The 20,891-nt window shown below is 45.3% G+C and overlaps 2 protein-coding genes across 2 annotated transcripts; one reads left to right on the top strand and one right to left on the bottom strand.

The window, feature by feature from the left end:
* Positions 1-4,255, top strand: LOC100923048 (cytochrome c1, heme protein, mitochondrial). The gene is made up of 7 exons (XM_031947397.1): positions 1-184; positions 1,986-2,182; positions 2,386-2,512; positions 2,742-2,899; positions 3,027-3,187; positions 3,670-3,770; positions 3,932-4,255. Exons 1-7 carry the CDS (start codon positions 71-73, stop codon positions 4,034-4,036), a joined length of 963 nt encoding a protein of 320 aa, XP_031803257.1. The 5' UTR covers positions 1-70; the 3' UTR covers positions 4,037-4,255.
* Positions 4,256-7,423: 3,168 nt separating this feature from the next.
* SHARPIN (SHANK associated RH domain interactor) lies at positions 7,424-10,806 on the bottom strand. Its single transcript, XM_012541961.3, has 9 exons — positions 10,490-10,806; positions 10,179-10,359; positions 9,896-10,012; positions 9,471-9,612; positions 9,282-9,372; positions 9,022-9,190; positions 8,797-8,912; positions 7,785-7,913; positions 7,424-7,659 (listed from the first exon to the last, which is right to left on the bottom strand). The coding sequence occupies exons 1-9, from the start codon at positions 10,694-10,696 to the stop codon at positions 7,573-7,575; spliced, it is 1,239 nt and encodes a 412-aa protein (XP_012397415.3). The 5' UTR covers positions 10,697-10,806; the 3' UTR covers positions 7,424-7,572.
* Between the last annotated feature and the right edge of the window lie 10,085 nt (positions 10,807-20,891).

Below are 20,891 nucleotides of genomic sequence, written 5' to 3'. Positions count from 1 at the left end.
TTCCTTGGCCGGAGCCGCGTGGGCTCACGGGACAGCAGTGGCGGCGGCGGCGGCGTTGAGGAGGCCCGACATGGCGGCGGCCGGGGCTGTGGGACGCTTCTCTGTGCTGGGGCTTCCGCGCTCCCATGGCCGGGCCCTCTTGGGCGGCACTAGGCCCGGCAGTTTCGTGCTGCGGCTGCCTCGGGTGAGCGCGCATCGGCCCCTTCTCTTGTTCCCCCCCGGCGGGCGCCCAGCCCGGCAGACCCCGCGCGGCCCCGCGGCCGCCTGAAGGTCACGGCGCCGGGCGCGCGGCCCGGCCTGGCAGCGGCCCGGAAGGCGCGCGGCGCGGCTCCGGCGCGGCTCCGAGGGGCCCGCGCTGCAGCTCGGGCAGCGTGTCCCGGTCCCCGCCCTGCAGCCCGGGCGCTCCGGGCGCTCCGGGCGCTGTATCCCCGCTCTGTAGCCCGGCCCCTGACCGGGCATCCCCGCCCTGCGGCGTCCGCCCGTTCCTCTCCCCTGTGGGTGCTTCTAGTTCTGGGACCTGTCGGGGGCTGTCCCGCTCGCTTCCCGAGCCCCATCATCCCCCTCCCCGGGCTCGCCCCCCTGCCCCTTGGGGTCCCCACCTCGCTCGCTCCCTCCTCCCAGGGGTCCCTTCCCTGCCTCAGCCTCACCTTAAATGCCCCTCCCCCCGAGGTCACTAGAAGAGCCGAGCTCGAGGGCAACCCCGCTTTTTGCACGCGTGACCCCCCATGACCTTTCTGCCCCCTGAGTCAGTGTGACCCCGCGTTGGCTTCCTCTGCGGCCCCGGGGATCCTCGGCTCGCGCTCACCTCTCCAGGGCCCTTTAGCCTTGGTTCGGAGCCTGAGGTGACCTTGGCTCCGGACTGTGGACTAGGGAGCGGCGCCGACTCCAAGCGCAGGCCTTGTAACTGCCTGCAGCCCTGAAGAGCACCTCTCTGGGACTGGGGGCCCTGCCCGGGGGTCCCTGTGTGAGTCTTGCTTCTAACCTGGACCCCGGGCTGGGGAAGTGTGCTGCTTGTGCCCTGTGCTTCCCTGGTCCACAGCGGGGGTCGTGGAGATCCTGAGGGCCCGTTGTGGTGGCTGGAGGTGGGGGGACTGGAAAGGAGGGGCGGTGCTTCTGTGGCTGCTGGTGTAGGGTGAAGGGATGTGTGGCAGCAGGGGAAGGGGTCCGACCACCAGTGCGACCGCTGGAGGCTTCTCACCCAGCGAGGCCTGGACTGACCCTTTAAAAAGGAGACACATCCCCTTCCTCAAACCTGGCTGGGACGCCCCCCCTCTCCCCCCAAGTCTGCTCTCCATATAGCTGTACTCTGCCCAGCACCCCTCCCCACTTGTGGTGTCCCTGCATGACCTCAGCTTGTGCTGATCTACCTTTGACCTTGAGCTTTATACCCAGGAGACCTACTGGATCCCTTCCTTTGTTTCCTTTTGTCTCTAAACCTCCTTTTAAAATTCATTCCCGACTAAGGGTGAGGGATGAAAGGGACTAGAAAGGAGCCTTAGGCCTTGTTGAGGAGGATAGTTGTCCCCTCCCCCCCAGGCAGGATAGGTAAAATAAGTCTTGGGTTTGTAAAGTACCTCAGTCATATAGGAATGAATGGTGTAGGATTTAGAGCTGGAAAAAGCAATTTAAGGGATCATCTTTTACTGGTAAGAAAGCTTGAGCACCAGAGCAGTTAATGAATGGCCTTGCTTAGTATATAGTCATAATGAATCAATAGCAAAGTCTAGATTAGAACTTAGACCTGGTTTTTTCCCCCACTGTTCCCTTGGGAGACAGGGTTGGGAGGAGGGCAGCAGTCCATCTGGTTGTACATAAATACGTGTTCTTTGGGGTGTCAGCTTTGAGCTAAGCAGGGCAGGGGAGGTGGGCTGTAAAGCAATTGGAACCTTGTGGACTTACAGAATGGGAAAGCAACTCTAGGCACTGAGCTGATAGAACCCTGAATGAGGGTGCCATGAGCTCTGAGCTGAGTGAGTACTTTGCAGGCTGCCACAATGTCATCATTCTCAAACCTCTCGAGGGGCCGAAAGGTGGTGCTCTCAGCTTTGGGCATGCTGGCAGCGGGAGGTGCAGGGCTTGCTGTGGCCCTGCACACTGCTGTAGGTGCCAGTGACTTGGAACTACACCCACCCAGCTACCCCTGGTCACACCGAGGCCTCCTCTCCTCCTTGGACCATGGCAGGTAGGGCTGGCATTTTGTTATCCTAAACCCGTGGAATTCAAATTAGGGGGTAGAACTCTGATAGGGGAGATGGTAGAATGGGGGACAAAGTGAGCTGGCTACTCTAGAGGAGTGTGTACATTTGGGGTGGAGGGTCACTTTGAGCCTTCCCTGAGTTCTCGTGTGTGAACCTTCCCTGAGTTCTCGTGTCTCTTTTGCTCCAGTATTCGCCGGGGCTTCCAGGTCTATAAGCAGGTGTGCTCTTCCTGCCACAGCATGGATTACCTGGCTTATCGCCATTTGGTGGGTGTGTGCTACACTGAATCAGAAGCCAAGGCTCTGGCAGAGGAGGTAAGGAAGATGTGACTATCAGAGCAGAGGTCTGGATCCTGAAAGACTGAGGTTGATCTACAGCATAGAAAAGGACTGGGGGCTCTTTGAAGGGGGGTGTATAGGAGATAGGGTCTGTGCCCGAGCTATCACCAAGGAGACTGAGAATTTGGAAAAGGAGAGTTGAGTGACTGGGGATACTCTGTACTTGAATAGCTCGGTGACTTAGAGACTGATGTCTGGGTTCTAGATAGAGGTTCAGGATGGTCCTAATGAAGAAGGAGAGATGTTCAAGAGGCCAGGGAAGCTTTCTGACTATTTCCCCAAGCCCTACCCCAACCCTGAGGCTGCTCGGGCTGCCAACAATGGGGCACTACCTCCCGACCTCAGCTACATCATCCGAGCCAGGTACTGCAACCCCTTTTTACTAGACACTGGGAGCTGAACTAGGTCCTAAACTTAAAAGGACCCCAGTGGGTGAGACCTGGGTGTGGGATTGGGAAGCTGTAATACTTATTACTATGTCCTGGACCAGGCACGGCGGTGAGGATTATGTCTTTTCCCTACTCACCGGGTACTGTGACCCACCTGCTGGAGTCTCCCTTCGAGAGGGCCTTCACTTCAATGCCTACTTCCCTGGCCAGGCCATTGCCATGGCTCCCCCTATCTACAATGAGATCCTCGAGTATGATGATGGTGAGCTCAAACCACCTTCCTCCATGTCTTCTTTTCTTTTCCCCTATTTACTATATCCATCTCCCAATGCCTTACTCCTTCCCATTCCCTAGAGTCCTGTCCCTCTTATCCCATACCTTGTTCCCTTTATTAGTTACTAGCTGTATGATCCTAGGAGATTCCCTTACCCTTCTGAGTTTATTTCCTCATGCATAAAACATGAAGGGGTTCAGCTATGGATTCCAAGGCCTCTTTTAGCTTTGAACTCCATGATCTTTCCCCCTTTCTCTCTATTTCTGTTATCAGGATTGAAATGGAAACTTGGGATATTTGCAAGAGGCTTTGCCTGACTAAAGTCCTGTTAGCCCATTATCTTACCATGGCAACCTATCCTCATAGTCCTAATGCTCTGAGCCCAGTCCCTTCAGCGGTCCGAGCTCTCTAGTAGCAAACCCTGTTAGTAGTGCTTTGCTTTCATCATGTCACTATTCTGGTCCCCACAGGTACACCAGCCACTATGTCACAGGTAGCAAAGGACGTGTGTACCTTTTTGCGTTGGGCTGCTGAACCAGAACATGATCATCGCAAACTCATGGGGCTCAAGGTGATAAAGGCCTGGGAGAAACTGGGGTGGGAGGATGTTTGGGGGGAAGGGAGGCAAGGAGAGGAAGAAAGGGAATGGTGGGGTGTTGGCAAGAAGCCCTCAGCCTGTTGACGGAGGCAAGGGGACTCCCTTCCTGAGCTCTTTGAGGTCTCTTTCCCCAGATGCTGCTAATGTTCAGCTTGCTGATCCCCCTTACCTACGCCATGAAGAGGCACAAGTGGTCAGTGCTGAAGAGTCGGAAGCTGGCATATCGACCCCCTAAGTGATCATGTGGACATCTTTCCCCAGTTTGGGTTTGATTCACCTCAGCCCTACCTGGCACATCCCAACCCACAGAAATGGTCAGCCTGGAAGTCAGATCCAGCTCAGTCTGATCACTCCTTGGATGGGCAAGGGTGGGGGTAGGGTGGAAGAACTGGCTTTGCCCCACCAGCACTGCCAGTCCCCTCCTCCTCTACCAGAAATAAATTAAGTTTCTCAATGTGGCTGTTTGAATGACTGAATAAGGACCAGCTCAAAATGGTTAGCTTGAAGTTAGGCTCATCAAAGGTCTGGGTGTTATTAGATTTTAAGTGCTCTCAAGAACGAGAAATAGGATATGCCTATACTCCTCTAAAAGCAGTTTAGATAGTTGTAAATTAGGGTTTGGGCAGGAGCTAATCTTTTCCCCCTTTAGTAGTAAGGACTTGATGCAAAGAAAGGGATCAAATAGGACCAGTCTCTACACTTTAGAATTGTTCATTTGCTCAAGGTCACACTGCTGGAAAGCATCAGAAGTAGGAATCAAGACTGCCTTGGAGAAGGGAACCCTCAATTCCTCCTTTCTTTCTACTTTCCTTGAGGATGATACTTAGTAGGAATGTGGAAGGACAGGACTTAAAGGTTGATGCTTCCTATAATTTGAACAAAAAGATGCCCTCATTGAGTTTTAGGTTTGGGTACCCTAGGATTGGGGAATTTTTGCCTGTCCTTCATCCCCCTGTGGACAGTGTTAGAAGTGGTACAAAAATTTATGCATATGCATACATCCACAATCTAGGAGTATTGCCATCTTCTAAACTATCCCAGACAAGGCAAGAAGAATAAGTGCCCTCTCTTGGAGAAGTAGGGAGACCATGGAATTCCTTCTTGTCTAGTGCAGTTATCATTATCATTGGTTCCTTTAATTCTTCCCCTTAAGATCTGAAAGGAAATTGTATTTTAATAAGTGGGATTTTTATTAGCAACTAATGATATTTCTATTCTCTTAGATGCTGAGGCTCACATCCTGTCATTTTCAATTCCATTCTCAATCACTCCAGGCTTTCTTCTCCCATTATTTCAAGGTCCTGTCAACTGTACCACCAGTGTCTCAGATCTGAATCTTCCTAACACCACTTCCCTGGTTTCAGTCATCTGCTTCCTTTAATCTTCCTTTCCTTATTCTCTGTTCTTATATCAGTTCTACTCAGAAATCTTTAGTGGTTCTCCACTGAATAAAAGCACAAATAATGGGAAATAGCATGCAAACCCTTCCAAAACTGGGTTCTAGTCTACTTTTTCAGCTTTAATCTTGCTATTATTGTTTAAATACTATGTTCAAGGTAAACTGTGATAACAAATATTTCTAATCTGTTCTTGCTTTCTTCTGCCCCAAATGCCTGGAATAGACTTTTTTGAGGGAGATAATTTTCTCTCAAGTTTTTCATAGAACATCTTTGAATGAGTGTTGTATTCCCTTAATGCTGTGTCATGAGATTCTTGAACACAGCAGTGCAGTGCCTTGTATACAGGTATGGTTGAGGAAGGCATGAAATCTCAGTTTCTAAATCCTTGTCTCCCCCACTGATCCTCAGTGCTTTTTTAGTGATATAAAAGAACCTCCACACACCTTTCTCAGTCTTTTTGACTCCTCTTAGCTTTTTTTATTTCCATGGTTATCCCTTTTTATTAAGGCCAGTCCTGCTATCCTCACTCTTCTCCTCTAGAACTTTATTCCACTATCCCATCCCCTCTATCTGTCTTCATTTCTCTTTTCCTTGGCTCCTGCAAACACATTTTCCTAAACCTAAAAAACATATTGAACACTTATTTCGCCTCCATTTTCAAAGCTAAACTTGAAAATAACTGGCAAAACACTTGACAAAATTTTATTCACACAACTACCCTGGGAGGTAGGTGCTGTTTTTAGCTCCATTTTCTAGATGAAACAAAAGATTTGATCTTCCTGACTCCAAAGCCAGCAGTCTAGTTCATTCAAGTGCCCCTGAGGAAATGCCTGATGATAACCCGTTGTTTCCTTAACATTTCTATTCTTCAATGTCTGTCTTGGCTTTCATCACAAATTTCTGCCAAAATTGCTCTGAGCTTGCTAACAACTTTGAATCATTCCAAAAACCTCTGTTTAGACCTTATTCTCCTTGGCTTCTCTACACCATTTTATAATACAGCCATGTTCTCCTACGTTGTCTATTGTTTCTTCTATGACATTTCTTAAAAGTGGCCATTCCCCAGGTATCTTTCCATGATCCTTTTCTCTACACTCTACATTTAGCAATTTTAATTATTTCCATCTGAATGATAACGCCAGATTGTAGAGTGGGTGGAGGGCAGGAATTGAAATCAAGAGGACCCTAGTTTAGATCCATCTTCAGTGACATAAGGCAAGTCACAACCCTATTTACTTCAGTTTCCTCATCTATAAAATGAGCCAGAAAAGGAAATGGCAAACCACTCCACTATCTTTGGCAAGAAAAACCTAAATGGGATCAGTGATGTTAAGTCATGACTATAAATGTCATTAATACTCCAAGCTATATTTCTAGTTCTAAACTTTCTTTTGGGTTCCAGCCAGAGTATCCTACCTTGAATGTCTCACCAGAATCTCAAATTCAACATCCCCAAAATGGGTTTATTTTTTCCGACTACAAAAAAAAAAGTATTCCTCCAATCTCCTGTCACCTTGGTTATCTTTTTTTCTTCATCCCTTGGTATCTAACCAGTTGCTTAGTCCTGTCAGTTCCTCAGTACCTCACACCCATGACTGAGTCCTGTTGCCTCCACATTGGCATGGGTTCCTGTTAATAACTATCTAGATCATTCAGTAACTTTTAAGTAGATCTGATTCTAAAACCATGCTACCCACTGAATCTTAAGAACTCATTACATCAGTCCTGCAAGTTCCAGTAGCTGTCTACAAATTTCCTGAAAAAAGCTAAAATTTTATATATTTGCTTCCCTGGCATTATTCTAACCAAACAATTCTCATACACAAACTACACATTCCCACCTTGGGGCTTTTGCTATCCCATAGACATCCCTGCATAGTGGATTTTTACCCATCCTATTTTAAAGCCCAAGTGTCTATTCCAGGAAACCTTATCCACTGGCCTCCCCTCCAAAAAAAAGTTACTTCTGACCCTTCTGACTTCATAGAACACCTTAGTTTTCATCTCTAATGAAGTCAGGTAATGTCTATTATGGTTCTCTCTTTTTACTTCCTGAATTCTCTGAAGAGCAAGGATTCTATGTAGACATGTGGAGATGATAATGACCACAGGACTCTGCCCAGCAGGTGTTTTTAATGCTGCTGAGCTGAAGCAATAGCTTCCTAGCACATCTCAGGTGAGATCTCAATCATAGGGGTCTTACGTCGATAATGGATATAAAAATGCTTTTACAGTCTTCTCCAAATATGATAGGTTATTTTTATTATTACAGTCCAATTTTCATCTTGTCCATCCAGGTTTAAGTGGGTTTAAGTTACTGTCAGACTTTACTCTCCTATAAATTAGTTCTAGTCCATTGGTTTGATCTTATTGGGTCAGGAGAATTCGTTCAACATGTGAAAGGAGGTATCTGGAGACCAGATGCTGGGGGGAATGGCCATGTCCTCTCCCCGCCTTGTAATCTGCGGAGGAAACAAGTGGAGGTTAGTTCTGGTCCTTCGCACAGTGCACTGCCTATAAAACATTTCATGTTTGCTGAACCCATGAATTAATGATTAATCCTTAGCACTTTCACCATCCTTTTTACCTTTGGGAGCTGTTGAGCAGGAGCCTCTGGCTGAGGGCTTTGGAAAGCTGGTTGTTCAGTGCTGCACATCTCACAGCCTGGTCGCCCAGGAACATTGATAAAGGTGCAAGAAGGGCAAGACCAGCCAATCTAGGAGAAGGACAAATAAGTACAAGGATCAACCATTCAACCATCCACAAGTCCTCGAGAGTTACTATGAAGGTACTTTATAGCAGCCCCACCTCCCATGGGTGGACCCATGGGTCCAGAATTCTGGACTAGAATATGAGTCAAGATTCTGGATTTTAAACTGGCAAGGGATGACAGTAGAAACAAATAAATTGTTTGGTCACATTGGACTTTGTGACTCCATTTGGGTTTTCTTGGCAAAGACAGTGAGTGATTTCCTTCTCCAGCTCATTTCACCAATAAGGAAACGGGAAAACAGGCTTAAGTGACTAGTAAGTGTCTGAGGCTGAATATGAATTCATGAAGATAATTCCTGATTCCAAGCCCAGTACTCTAACCACTTTGCCACTTAGCTGCCCTGGAATCAGGAAGACACCTTCAAATCCAACTTCAGATATTTAATTATCTCTGTAGCCTGGGCAAGTCCCTTAACCACTGTCTCCTTCAGTTGGCGCATCTAAAAATTGGAAATCCCAGTAGTATCAACTTCCCAGGGTAAATTGTAAGAATAAAATGACAACTTGGAAAGTGCTTTATAAACCTTGAAAGCACTATATAAACACTTTCTTATAGTCTGCTCTTCTGTACAATGAATCAGGAGATGAAACTAGATAATGCCTAAGTAAGGAACTTGTCAGCTGTCAGTTTGTATGGAGCACATAGTGGGTACTTAATAGAGTGACTAAATCGATGTTCATTGTGGCATCATACCCTGAGAGGTATGTGAGGATGAGGTAAAGATAAGGCAGAACAGAGATCAGTTAACCCCTTCAACATATGGGCAAACTGACTTCCTTAGATTTGAGCCCAGTCCCATTCTTCACCCACCCTTCACAATACTCACTTGCAGAGATCCAGAAGGGTTGGGGGCTGGACGGGAGGCTGGAGGAAGCCCTGGTTGCTGGGAGAGGAGGGAGCCAATCTCTCCATTTGACTTCTTGCCAACATCCAGTCCCCGGGCTGTGTAGTTGTGAGAGGGTTATGAGGCAGGAAAGTGTGCTCCATCCCCCACTGGCCTCCCCCTTCAGACCACTCGCCCCTACCCCTGACTACTAATGCTGTCACTGACCTGGAGGACGAGCACCGTGAGGCCCAGGGGGCCCAGAAAGGAGATAGAGGAAGGCAGGGTCTCCGTCTCTCTGCACCCCGTAGGACGCCAGGCTCCTTTCGGGCACACACAAACATCGGCCTATCACCCATCGTTGCACGCGGGGTGGAAAACCATATTCTTTGAACACCTATGGTTCCGAACAGCCCAAGTCATGAGGTCTCTTATTCTCCCTTTTCCTTTCCCCCAAGCCTCCTAAGTCCTACCACTGCCACTCTCACCTGTTCTTGTAGGGCTGCTATCGTACTGTGAGGATGAACCCGGAGGGAGATGTGGGCTGATGATGCTGCATCCTCCACTGTGACCTGCACCCTGGACCAACAGATGAACCGATGGATGGGCATGTGCCCCGGATCTCTGGGAAGTCTGACAATGATTCCCCACTAAGGCCAAAGGAAGAAGGCGCTCACCTGACAGGACCTGGAGGGAAGCAGCTCTCCTGGAGCAGGATGTTGAGAGGCACTTGCTTCTGTGCAAGGGCAGCTGCTGCTTGAGCTGCTCCCTGCTCATCACCCCCACAGATGGCCTGGGTCAGCCTGTTGGTCAGTGCCTCTGCCAGGAGCATCAAGAGAGAAGAGTGGTCAGCGGAGCCCAGCCCAGCCCCTTGCCGCATCTTACCCACCTTTCCTCGGTCTTCAGCCACTTGCTCTCTCCTTAACCTCATCCTCCCCTTTTGGACCCACACATCAAACCAGAATGATACTTTCTATTTGCATACGCCATTCTACGTTCTATTCCCAATAAACTAGGAGGCGTTCTTGCTTTACTAGCATCTATTCTAATTCTCCTAATCATCCCCCAAGTCTGTGGAAGCAAGAACCAGCTCCAAGCTCACCTTTCTCAGAAAAATCCTGGGGGTTCCACAGGGTCTCGGCTTCAGAAGCTGGAGGGGGTGTGGAGACAGTAGGAGGCAGAATGCCTGGGGCAGGGGCTGCAGCAGGGCTGGCAGCAGCTGAGAGAGACAAGCAATTGTCATCCAACTGACCCTGCCCTTAACCCCGGGACCCGTCTGAAGGTATCTGCTCCCCAGGCACTTCCCCGTTTCCTCGCCTTGGCGGTCCTGCCCCTGACCTCCAGAAACTGCGATGCTTTCCCAGGGTCTCGCCTTCTCAACAGACCTGTGCCCCCAAGGTCCCGGGCTTTCTCCAGCACTGCACTCCAGCGCTGGGCATCTTGAGGGTCGCGGAAGCACAGCGTCAGAACACCCGGCCCGGGCCCTTCCTGGGGCGGCTGTAGCTCCAACTCACGAGGGCCACGGCTGGTGCAAGCCACGGATTCCAGAGACCACTGAAAGCCCTCCTGGAAGGCCAACCACGGCAAGACGGGACTCAGGTCAGTGCCCTCCCCCGACTCCGGGCTCCTCCTCGCTCAGCTACTTCTCCCCAGCGCCCCCAGTCCTCTCTCTCTCCTGGCCCCGAGTTGCGCTCACCCCGGGAGGGCTCCCTGAGCCCTGGAGCACCAGGCGGAAGTGCCCCGGCCTTGAGGCCTCGGCGCTCAGCTGCAGCCGCCACAGTCCATCGGGACCGGGACCCGGCCCCGGCCCAGACTCGGGTCCCAGGCCCCGCACTTCCACCAGCACCGCCGTCTCTTCTAGCGATGCGCCCACCTCCTCGCCCCCGCCTGCAGGCGGCGCCATCGCCGCGGTCGGCGCCGGGGAGAGGTCCGGCTCCGTGCCGCGCGCCGGCCTAGGAGAGGGGGCGAAGGAAGGAGCGGTCAAAGCCACGGGCAGGGTCAGGACTGTACCAAGCCTGAGGCGGCGGGGGGGGGAAGCAGGGAGGATCCTACCACTGATCCGCAGGGGTGGGAGCTGGAGGACTCTACCAATTACGCTGATGGGGGGGCAGGGCAGGCTGTACCATTGAAAGGAGGCCTGAGACGCGAAGGACTGGGGGCCCGGGGCTGGGCGTGGATTCTGAGAGAGAGGGTGCAACTTTGCTGCCTCTAAATTTCCTAATGCTTGTGTGAAATGCTAACAACAACAACAACAACAACAAAATAAAGGCAATTTGTCTAGCGTCACCGAACTACGTATCTAAATCAGAATTTGCACTCAGGGCTTCTTGTTGCCTGATTCGGAAGCTCTATTCGTAGTGTCCCCTATGCCTAGTGGATCCCCGCCTCCCGACTCTGACCCTCACTCGTACGGCCTCGGGACTCGGTTATCTGCAGGCTAACTTCCGTCCCAGTTGTTTCTGGAATGTTCAGAAAACGACAAAGGAGTGCCCCGCCCCCGCCCCTCCTCCCTGGACGGCTCCTGCAAAGTGGGAGGAGGTCTTCCTGCTGACCCAGGATTCTGACCTAGGCCGTGGGCTGCTTCCTAGTTTTATCGTAGATGTGGACAAAGACAGGGATGGTCTCCTCATCAAATTTTCAGATGACCTAAAGCTGGGAGGAAAACTCACTTCGGGATTCAGGACTATCTTGGCGGGCTAGAGCACTGGCTAACTCTGTTAAGAATGCAATTCAGTAGGGCTAAATGTAAAGGTTCACAGCAAGGTTCAGAAATGAACATCACCAGTACGGAATTAGGGGAGGCCTACATTCATATGAATTGGCACTCAAGTATGGGGGCCTAGAAGGCGAATTTGGTCTTGGACTGCACTAAGGAAGGTATGGAGCCTCCAGAATTAAAGAGGTGAGACGCCTTTTGTACTCTGACCTACTCAGAGTCACTACAGCTGTAGTCTTGTATTCCGTTCTTGTGCTATTGCTTAAAAAGGATTTTTCTAAACTGGAATGTCTAAAGGAGAGACAACCAATGAGACCAAGAATCTTGAGTTCATGTAATATGAAGACAGATGATTGAAGAAATTAGGTTTGTACAGTGCCTGGCACATCAACAAGTGCTGAAGTCAATGATGCTTCTTGATCAGTTGATTGCTGATTGACTGATATATAGGCTGGAGACGAGAAGACTCAGCTAGGAGAAAGAGGGCAGAACTGGGAACAAAAGTTAAACAATTAGTTAAGTTAAATAAGTTAAGTAAAAGTTAAACAATTTGTTTGCCACTTGCATGTTATAGTACCTATTTTTCCACATATCTTCGACTAGATGGCTGCTGAAGTCCCAACGCTCAAATTCTAAAATTCTTTGACTTGCCTGAGGTCATGTAGATATTCCACTCTAAGATGGAGTTTTTTTAAATCGCCAGGCCTTTCAAAAATAATAATTTTTAAAAATGCTAAAGAAAGACACTGTAGGCCTGGGAGAGAAGATCCCAAAGTGACTCTTGACCACAAATCTTCTAGTGTTTTAGCCGTGAGGTCAGCAACTTCATCTATTTGGTAATTATAAGAAAATGGAAAGGCATGTTGTACCTTTGAACCAAAATGCTGTGTGCAATCTTTAAGCATACCTGCAGAAAACCTCACATAAGACTGACACCCACAAACACATACATTTTATATTTGTACATGTACATAGATGCACATACACATGTGTGTGAGCAAATAATCTTTTTCACACTACATATGAAAGTGATTCCATTGTCTTCAACAGCAGATTTCCCCTTCTAGCCTCCCTACTCTCTTACTTTTTTTCCATCTTTTCCTTTCTACTAGCTGCTACTGGACTGCCTACAAACATGCCCATGTCTCCCACATCCTCAAACAATTCTCACTTGATTCTGGGCGTCCTTTCTAGTGATTATTTCCTATCTCTCCAAGCTTGTAGGGCTAAATTGCACTGCTCTAGGCTTCTCCCTGACTGCTCCTTCTTAGCCTTCTTTGCTGCATCTTCAGCCGTGTCATTCCTGTTAACCATGGGTGGTTCATGGAAATTAAGTGCATGTCCATCAGTTGGGGGATGGCTGAATAAGTGATAGTATATGAAAGTTATAGAATAGTATTGTTCTATAAGAAACGATCAGTAGACTGATTTCAGCAAGGCCTGGAGAGACTTACACAAACTGATGCTGAGTGAAATGAGCCGAATCAGGAGAATATTGTACACAGTTGTGTGTGATGATCAGCTGTGAAAGACTTGACTCTTTTCAACTATGAGGTGATTTAAGGCAATTTCTATAGTCTTGCAATGGAAAGTGCCATTTGCATCTAGAGAGAGAGCTATGAACCTGAATGTGAATCAAAGCATAGTATTTTCACCTTTTGTTGTTGTTGATTTGCCTGCTTGATTTTTTTTCTTGTATTTTTTCCTTTTGATTTTTTTTTTTTTTTTTTTTTTGCACAGCATGATAAATAAGGAAATGGCTTTAGAAGAATTACATCTGTTTAATTTGTATTGCTTGCTGTCTTAAGGAGGGGAAAGGGGGAAGAGAAAAAAAGAAAAATTTTGAACACAAGGTTTTACAAAGATGAATGCTGAATACATCTTTGCATGTATTTGGAAAAATAAAATACTATTAAAAACAAGACAAAATAAAAAACATGGGTGTTCCATGGGTGACCATGCTTCTATATTATTTTTCTTGATCTCATCAAATCCCTTGGATTCAATTTTTTTTTCTGTGTTGATGATTCTTAGATGTAAATTCACTGACTTCTAGGTTGTCATCTCCAACTGCTGTCTCTCCGATTGCCATCATCAACTGGATGTCCCATAGACATCTTAAACTCAATTTGTCCAAAATTAAACTCATTCTTTTTTCCCCTCACTATAAGTTCCCTATTATTGGCTAGGGCAGGGTTTCTTAAACTTTTTCCACTTGCAATCTCATTTCACTCAAAAAAATTTTACACTACCCCACATATATAGGTATATAAAAAATAGTTATACAAAGCAAACATCTACTAATAATAAATTATAATTTTGCAAACCCCTCCCTTCCATTCAGTTACACTACCCCATATGACATTACAACTCACAATGTAAGTAGTTTTCATCTAGGGCACCAGTCATTATCCCTATTTTACAGATAAGAAAGCTGAGACAAAGAGAAAATAAGTGACTTGCCCAGGATCACACAAACTAGTAAGTGTCTGAGGCTGGATTTGTGTAATCAGTTTTTCCTGACTCCAGGTCTGGTACTTTTTCTACTCTTCCAGCTCAATAAACTGCACTGGCTCCCTATCACCTGCTCCATCAAATATAAACATCCTTAATAACCTTGTCTTCCTGCACATGCATCTGTCCAGTCTCCTTACATGTTATACCACTTTCCATCATGTGCCGTCGGATCTAGTGATACTGTTTTTTGAGCAAGATGACTCCATCTCCTAATTCAGGGTGTTTTCATTGCCAAGCTCCAATGGCAAGCTCTTATTTCCACTTCTTGGCTTCCACTTCTGGCTTCCATTAAGTTTTAGTCCTTCCTAACTCTAGTACCTTCACTGTTGGTTATTTCCAATTTAACTTATATACCATATATTTTGTTTGTCCATAGTTGTTTATATATGATCTCTCCTTGAGAGCAGGAAATTTTTAAAAAATCTTTCTATATATCACCAGTTCTTAGAGTAGACACTTAATAAATGTTTATTTGGCTAATCAACTGATTAGAATCCTCATCGTATAGGAGTCAAAACATGAGTATATTTATGAATTATTTAAGTTATTCATATCCCTAGATAGTTACTGGAAATGCTGAGGATGGTAAAAATTCGTATCTCATGTTTATATCAGGAGCAAGGTGGTATAACTCAAGCTTTGATCACTCTCTATTGGCTTCATCTAGATATAGCTAACCACCATGATACAAGTTTTTTCCACTGAAGTCATCCATGAGTGACCCTTCTTGCACAAGTCTGGGAGAATCTAGAGTACCTAGATCATAGGAAATAGGTCATTGAGAACCCCTAGAAAAGGTGTTTATAATAGCCAAAATTGCTTTACCAATAACAGATCATGCTCTGTGGGTGTGAAATATCACACACACACACACACACACACACACTCAAATTACTGGTTTTGCTGAACTATTATTTTTTCTTTTTTAATTGCTGGTTTAAAAGATGTCTCATTAAGGCAATATTCACATACACATGCACATAGATATGTATATGAATATATTTGTATGTGTTGAGCATATGTTGAGCTTTTGTATTATATACATATTTAGAAATGAACATTATATAAGAAACAAAGTAGTCAATAAAATGATTTTTAAAGAACAGCTTTTGTCAGAGTAACATTTTATTTTTTGAAAATAATTACTTATAGATCAGGAAAATGCTATAGCTTTAATTTAATCTAGATTATAGGAAACTATTTGATACAGTATCTCTTAATATTCTCTTATAGAAAATATGGAGAGATGTTTATTCATTGATAACACAATTAAATGGATTTGGCTCAAAGTAATTATTATTTTTTGTTAAGGCAGAGAAGGGAGCCAAGGGAAGTTGTCTCTTCCTTTGAAGGATATCGAGTGAGTGGCTTTTCCTGGCTCAGTGTCCAATCCAATTTGACCCATCACCTGGGGCAGGACAGGCATATCCCTTAGCAAGCTGCTAAGGTGTTGGGTGTAGGCTACTCCATTACACTATTTAATAATATATATAATACATGTGAAATGAAGACAAGGCAGCTCAGGATGGTGGGGTGATGGTGGAGGTAGTGGAACAACACAAGGAAGAGCACTTGATCAGGGAAAGCTTCATGTAGAAAATGGTGATTGAACTGAGTCTTAAAGAAAACCAGCAATTCCAACAATAAAGAGGGACTGAATTCTAAACATTGCTATTGGCTAACCAGTGCAAAGCATGAAGAATCAGGCCATGGAGCATCATGTGTCCTGAATATGGATCAGGCTAGGTCACAAGATGCGTTTGGGTTAGGGCAATGGGGATGGGAATTAATGTGTAAGAAGGAAGATTGAGAAGGGAAAAACTGATGAGGTTGTGAAGAGATTTAAATGTCAGAGAATTTTATATTCGATCCTAAGAGTAATAGAATCATTGAGCGTGGGTGTGATACCACATCTGTGTTTTAGGACAATCACTTTGAGTGTTATGTGGAAGATGAAGTGGAGTTGGGAAAGACATTTGAGCTAGAAAGACAACTAGCTACTGGAGTGCATAGAGCTTAGGTCTTGGAATCAGAAATACCCAATTCAAATTCAGCCTCTAATACTTAGTTGTGTAATCTTTGACAATTCATCTAACTATTGTCTATCTTTATCTGAAAAATGGGGATAAAAACAGCCTTTCCTTCCCAAGGTTTTTGTGAGGCTCAAATGAGATAATATTTGTAAAGTGCTGTATAAATGATAGGTATTATAATAATAATTAAAGATAGTCCCCCTCATTGGGAGGTCTTAAGAGGCTGTATGACCGTTTGTCAGCAATATTGTCGAAGGGACTGTTGATCAAGTACAGATCTCTCCCATGAGATCTTGTGAAAAGATCTGATCCCTTTCTTCATGAACTCCACAATATCACTGAGGGATGACACAAACCTAGACAATTATTATACAAAATTACTTTGCCTCTGCTTTTGACTTCCTTATTTCAGTCAATGACACTATCTTGTAGGCTTGTAGTTGCTCATATTGCCTCATGTAGGGAAGTAGTTGAAAATATGGAAATCATATAGAAAATATGGAAATCATCTTATAGAGAATTTTGATCACCAAGGTAAGGACTCAGTATTTTAACTTGTCAGTCAGTCATTCATGCCCTCCCATGGAGAACTTACCCATGGCAAGCATTCACAAGTTAGTCAGAAAAAGCAATACAAGGACTCTCTCGAGGTTTCTCTTAAGAACTTTAGAACTGATTGTAGGATAGGGAAGATACTGGCACAGGAACCCCAGAATGGTGTGCTCTCATCAGAGAAGGTGCTGTACTTTATGAACAAACCAGCATTGAATTAGCTCAGAAAAGATGGGAGATTTGCAAAGTTAGAGAGTCCGCCCCAAATGTTCCTAAGGACTATTTTTCCAACTTGTGGCAGAGCATTCCAAGCTTGTATTGGTCTGATCAGCCACAGTTGGACACTCTTGAACTCAACCCTACCATAATGATGTCATTTTGGTGCTTTTTGAGAATGAAGGACAGCAATGTTTTCCCAAATCACTGGGTGTAAATAAGAGAGAGGCTGAAACCACACTTCCCCATAGCCCATGGGAAAGGGATGAAGGAAAGGGATGTTCAGTCTTTTAGATTCATGTACTAGAAGCCAGGAAAGCAAGGTAGATGGTAAGAAAGATCAGTTTCCCAGCTCACCATCCCGAGAGAAGTTACAAGAACCAGTAGTCTCAGGAATTCTGGATCTTCTTTTCTCTGAGCTCACTCCTATTTCCCTAATGTAATTCCAGAAACTGAAGGCCAGTGGAAGGAAGCCACGAGGAAAATGGTATCCTTCAGCATACAGATTACCTTTCTCCCTTCCTAGCGTATGGCTTGTCCCCAAGGCCCCTATGTTGGCTTGTCCCCTCTCTTTCCTAGAAGCAATAAGGACAATCTCACTTCTGGGAGAGTATCTCACAGAGATTTCTCTGTTTGTCCGGTGGAAACCTCCGGAGTTCTAGAGTCTCCACAGAGATGAAAAGAGGAGAAATGCAAAAAGACTAATGACAGAAGTAGCTTGGGTGCAGGACTTAAGGGAAAACACATACATTTAATCTACTTGTCTGTAGAGCTATGAACTGGTCTAGCCCTGCTGGAAAGCAGTTTAGAACTATGAAAGTAAAACTTTGCATACCCTTCAGCCCCACAAAAGCACAACTAGCCTATATTCCAAAGATATTAAGGGGGGGAAAAAAGGAAAAAAGGAAAAAGACTCGTTATATTATCAACTGAGGGTGTACCATGCCTGAGGTGTCCACCAGGTGGTATTCTCTTCCAGTGACCAGCTAAGTGGACTTATTGGAGTTTCCCTTACATATGTCTGAGAAGTACAAGGTCAAGAAGGGTCTGATTAACTGAGCATTTTAAAGACCATATAGGCTGATTTTGGCATTGAAATGAATAGATATTATGCAAAGTTGATTGAGACCATTAAAAACAGGATACGTATGTCTACCATACTGTGTATCTCTGTCAAAATACCCCCACACTTACAGGACACAAATATTCAGCATGCTTAGGCCACATATTTAACACAGAAAAAAATTAAAGGAAAACAAATGGCTGAAGTTTCTACATAGAACCTGCTGTATAGCCGTCTTCCAAAATTCCTCCAAAATTCTATGACCTAGAAAGGTCATAGAAAGGGAATGAGAAGACTAGAAGTTGCAAGAATGGAGCCATCTTTCCTACTGTCTACATCATCAGCTACTTGCAAGAGCTGCCAGTCCCTGCTGCTTTGGATCTGCCTCTTATGTACTCATCTTTACCCTCTCACTTACTAACTGTGCTCTGAGTTATATTATTTTTCTAAGTCTTTTCTGTCTTAAAGTACTGTGGATTTGGGGAGCATTGGTTTACAGCCTTGGATCCTCCTCTCCTAGTCCTAGCCATTCATTTCTTATAGAAAAATAGTATTCCATCATAACATTCATATACCATAACTTATTCAGACATTCTCCAGTTGATGGGCATCCACTTAGTTTCCAGTTTCTGGCCACTATAAAAAGGGCTGCCACAAACATTTTTTCACAAGTGGGTCCCTTTCCCTCCTTTCTCTTTAGGATCCCTGTTTCTTTGGGATATAAACTCAGTAGAAATACTGCTGGATTAAAGAGTATGCACATTTCAATGGCCCTTTGGGCTTAGTTCCAAATTGCTCTCCAGAATAGTTGTAAGCTTTCACAATTCCATCAACAATGTATTAGTGTCCCAGTTTTCCCACATCCCCTCCAATATCTTTTCCCATCATTTTAGCCAATCTGAGAGGTGTGTATCGGTATATATATATATATTTATATATATATATATATATATTTTTAACATATATTGGATTACTTGGCATCTAGGGGAGATAAGGGGCGGGGAGGAAAATTTGGAACACAAAGTTTTCCAAGAATCAGTGTTGAAAAATTATCCATGCATGTTTTGAAAATAAAAAGCTTAAATTAAAAATTTTTTAAAAGGAATTTTTATTTTCCCCACTTTATCTTTCTCAGACTCATCATCATCAATCAGCACCAAGAACAACAAAATACCCCAGAGGGAAAATAATGATAATGCAAATAGATAACAAGAATTTACAGAGGTTAAGGGGTTTGAATTTTCTTTATTAGGCAATAGGTAGCTGCCTGAAATTTCTGAATTCAGGAAAGATCCATATATTTAAATATAAGGATGATACTTATATATATAAGAATATACATTCTTATATACTTAAGAATGTTCTCCCCAGAACAGAATACAAGGACTATAACACACACATTTTACAGATGGAGAAATTGAGGCTAAGAAAATTAGTTAGTGACAGATTAGGGGCTCAGATCTAGGTTTTTGGACTCAGGCTTCAGTGAACAGAAATTCCATATTATAATCAGAACTGGAATAAAAGAGGAATGAATGGGGGAAGATGACGGGTTTTGCAATATAAAGAAGCAGAAAGACCTCACTGCAAGAAATTTCTATTTTCTTAGTCAATAAGAGGTTCATGAGTGTTCAAGGACTAGCACCCCTAGTATGATCAGGGCTGTTCATCTGTAAAATAGGGAAAATAACATGCTGATGGCAAGGACTAGGGGAGGAAGAGCCAAGCCTGTAAAGTAATGCTCTCCAAATCTATAGCTCTTCAAGACAGATGGCAAAGATGAGCACAGGAGAGGCAGGTCCAAAGCAGCAGGGACTGGCAGCTATTGGAAGTAGCAGATGGTGTAGACAGAAGGAAAGATGGCTCCATTCTTGGCAGCTGGGCTAAACCAGGATGGCCATCAGGTCTCGAACCCATCTTCTTGACTTTTGTCTTGCCACTGCACTTCTATGACTTTGGAAAAGAGGTTGAGGCTGATGACTTCATGCAAATCTGTCTCATTTAAATCCTATGCATATATATGGTCAAAGTATCACCCTCTGAACTCAATGGTCCTCTTTGAAAAACAAAAGACAAACAACAAGCATTTATTAAGTGCTGCGCTTAGAAAAAGGGGCAAAAGTTAGTCCCTGTTTCAATGAGTTTATAATCTGATGAGGGAGACAACACACAAACATATATAAAGCAACATATATATGTATATACATATATATATAAAATAAAAAGTAATTATTAGAAAGAAGGTACTAGAATTAAGAGGGACTGGGAAAGGCTTCCTGCAGAAGGTGAGATTTTAATTGGGACTTAAAGGAAGAACATAGTAAGAAAAAGGAGGAGGGAGAACGTCCCAGGGAAAGGGAACAAAGAAAACGCTGGGTGGCAAGAGATGGAGTGTTTGGCTTGTCAAACAGCCCGGGGCCCGGTGTCACTGGATTGAAGAGGAGATTTCAGGAAGTAAGGCGTAAAGGAGATTGGAGACAGGAGAGGACGAGGTTATAAAGATTTCGGATGCTATGGGACCAGATGTCTGAAAGGCAGAAAGGAGCTTGCAGCTCAGAAGAGAGGCTGATTAGGCAGACTTGAGAATAATCAGCATAGGCACGGTAATCCAATTCTGAGTGAAGAATGAGGCAAGGTTCGTTTCTGACAAGAGGGAAATGTGGCACATCTCAGAGAAAAGCTGTGGACACCTGCTGCGGGGAGCGTGGTTGGAGTCCACCGGAGAGGAACACAGAGACCGATTGACTCGCAGCCGCGGAGCTCCGGCGGAGATCGGCATATAAATTCGGGGCGGCCCAGCTAGCTTGGGTGACCAAGTAGGGCTATAGGTTTCGCACTAGAAAGAACTTAGGGCCCCTCACTTTATAGGTGAGGGACCTCCTCCAGCTCAGTCCGGCAGCAGAGGCGTAAGAGTGGAAGGAGTTAATGACAGGGATGGTTCTGGTTTGGCCACAGAGTAGCGAGGACAAGGGTAAGGGGACGAGAGAGTCTGATGAGAGGT

Source organism: Sarcophilus harrisii, chromosome 1 (assembly GCF_902635505.1).
Source record: "Sarcophilus harrisii chromosome 1, mSarHar1.11, whole genome shotgun sequence".
In the NCBI taxonomy this organism is placed as follows: Eukaryota; Metazoa; Chordata; class Mammalia; order Dasyuromorphia; family Dasyuridae; genus Sarcophilus; species Sarcophilus harrisii.
This window is presented reverse-complemented; position numbering and strand designations above follow the sequence as displayed.

What these genes read in the sequence shown, in the direction of transcription:
- LOC100923048 (XM_031947397.1), top strand. Translation starts at nt 71, where the DNA reads ATGGCGGCGGCCGGGGCTGTGGGACGCTTCTCTGTGCTGGGGCTTCCG. An exon ending in AGCTACATCATCCGAGCCAG is followed by an intron (nt 2,900 to 3,026) that starts GTACTGCAACCC and finishes GTCCTGGACCAG; the next exon opens with GCACGGCGGTGAGGATTATG. An exon ending in GATCCTCGAGTATGATGATG is followed by an intron (nt 3,188 to 3,669) that starts GTGAGCTCAAAC and finishes TGGTCCCCACAG; the next exon opens with GTACACCAGCCACTATGTCA.
- SHARPIN (XM_012541961.3), bottom strand. Translation starts at nt 10,696, where the DNA reads ATGGCGCCGCCTGCAGGCGGGGGCGAGGAGGTGGGCGCATCGCTAGAA. An exon ending in CCGGGACCTTGGGGGCACAG is followed by an intron (nt 10,013 to 10,178) that starts GTCTGTTGAGAA and finishes TGTCTCTCTCAG; the next exon opens with CTGCTGCCAGCCCTGCTGCA. An exon ending in ACCCTTCTGGATCTCTGCAA is followed by an intron (nt 7,914 to 8,796) that starts GTGAGTATTGTG and finishes TCCTTCTCCTAG; the next exon opens with ATTGGCTGGTCTTGCCCTTC.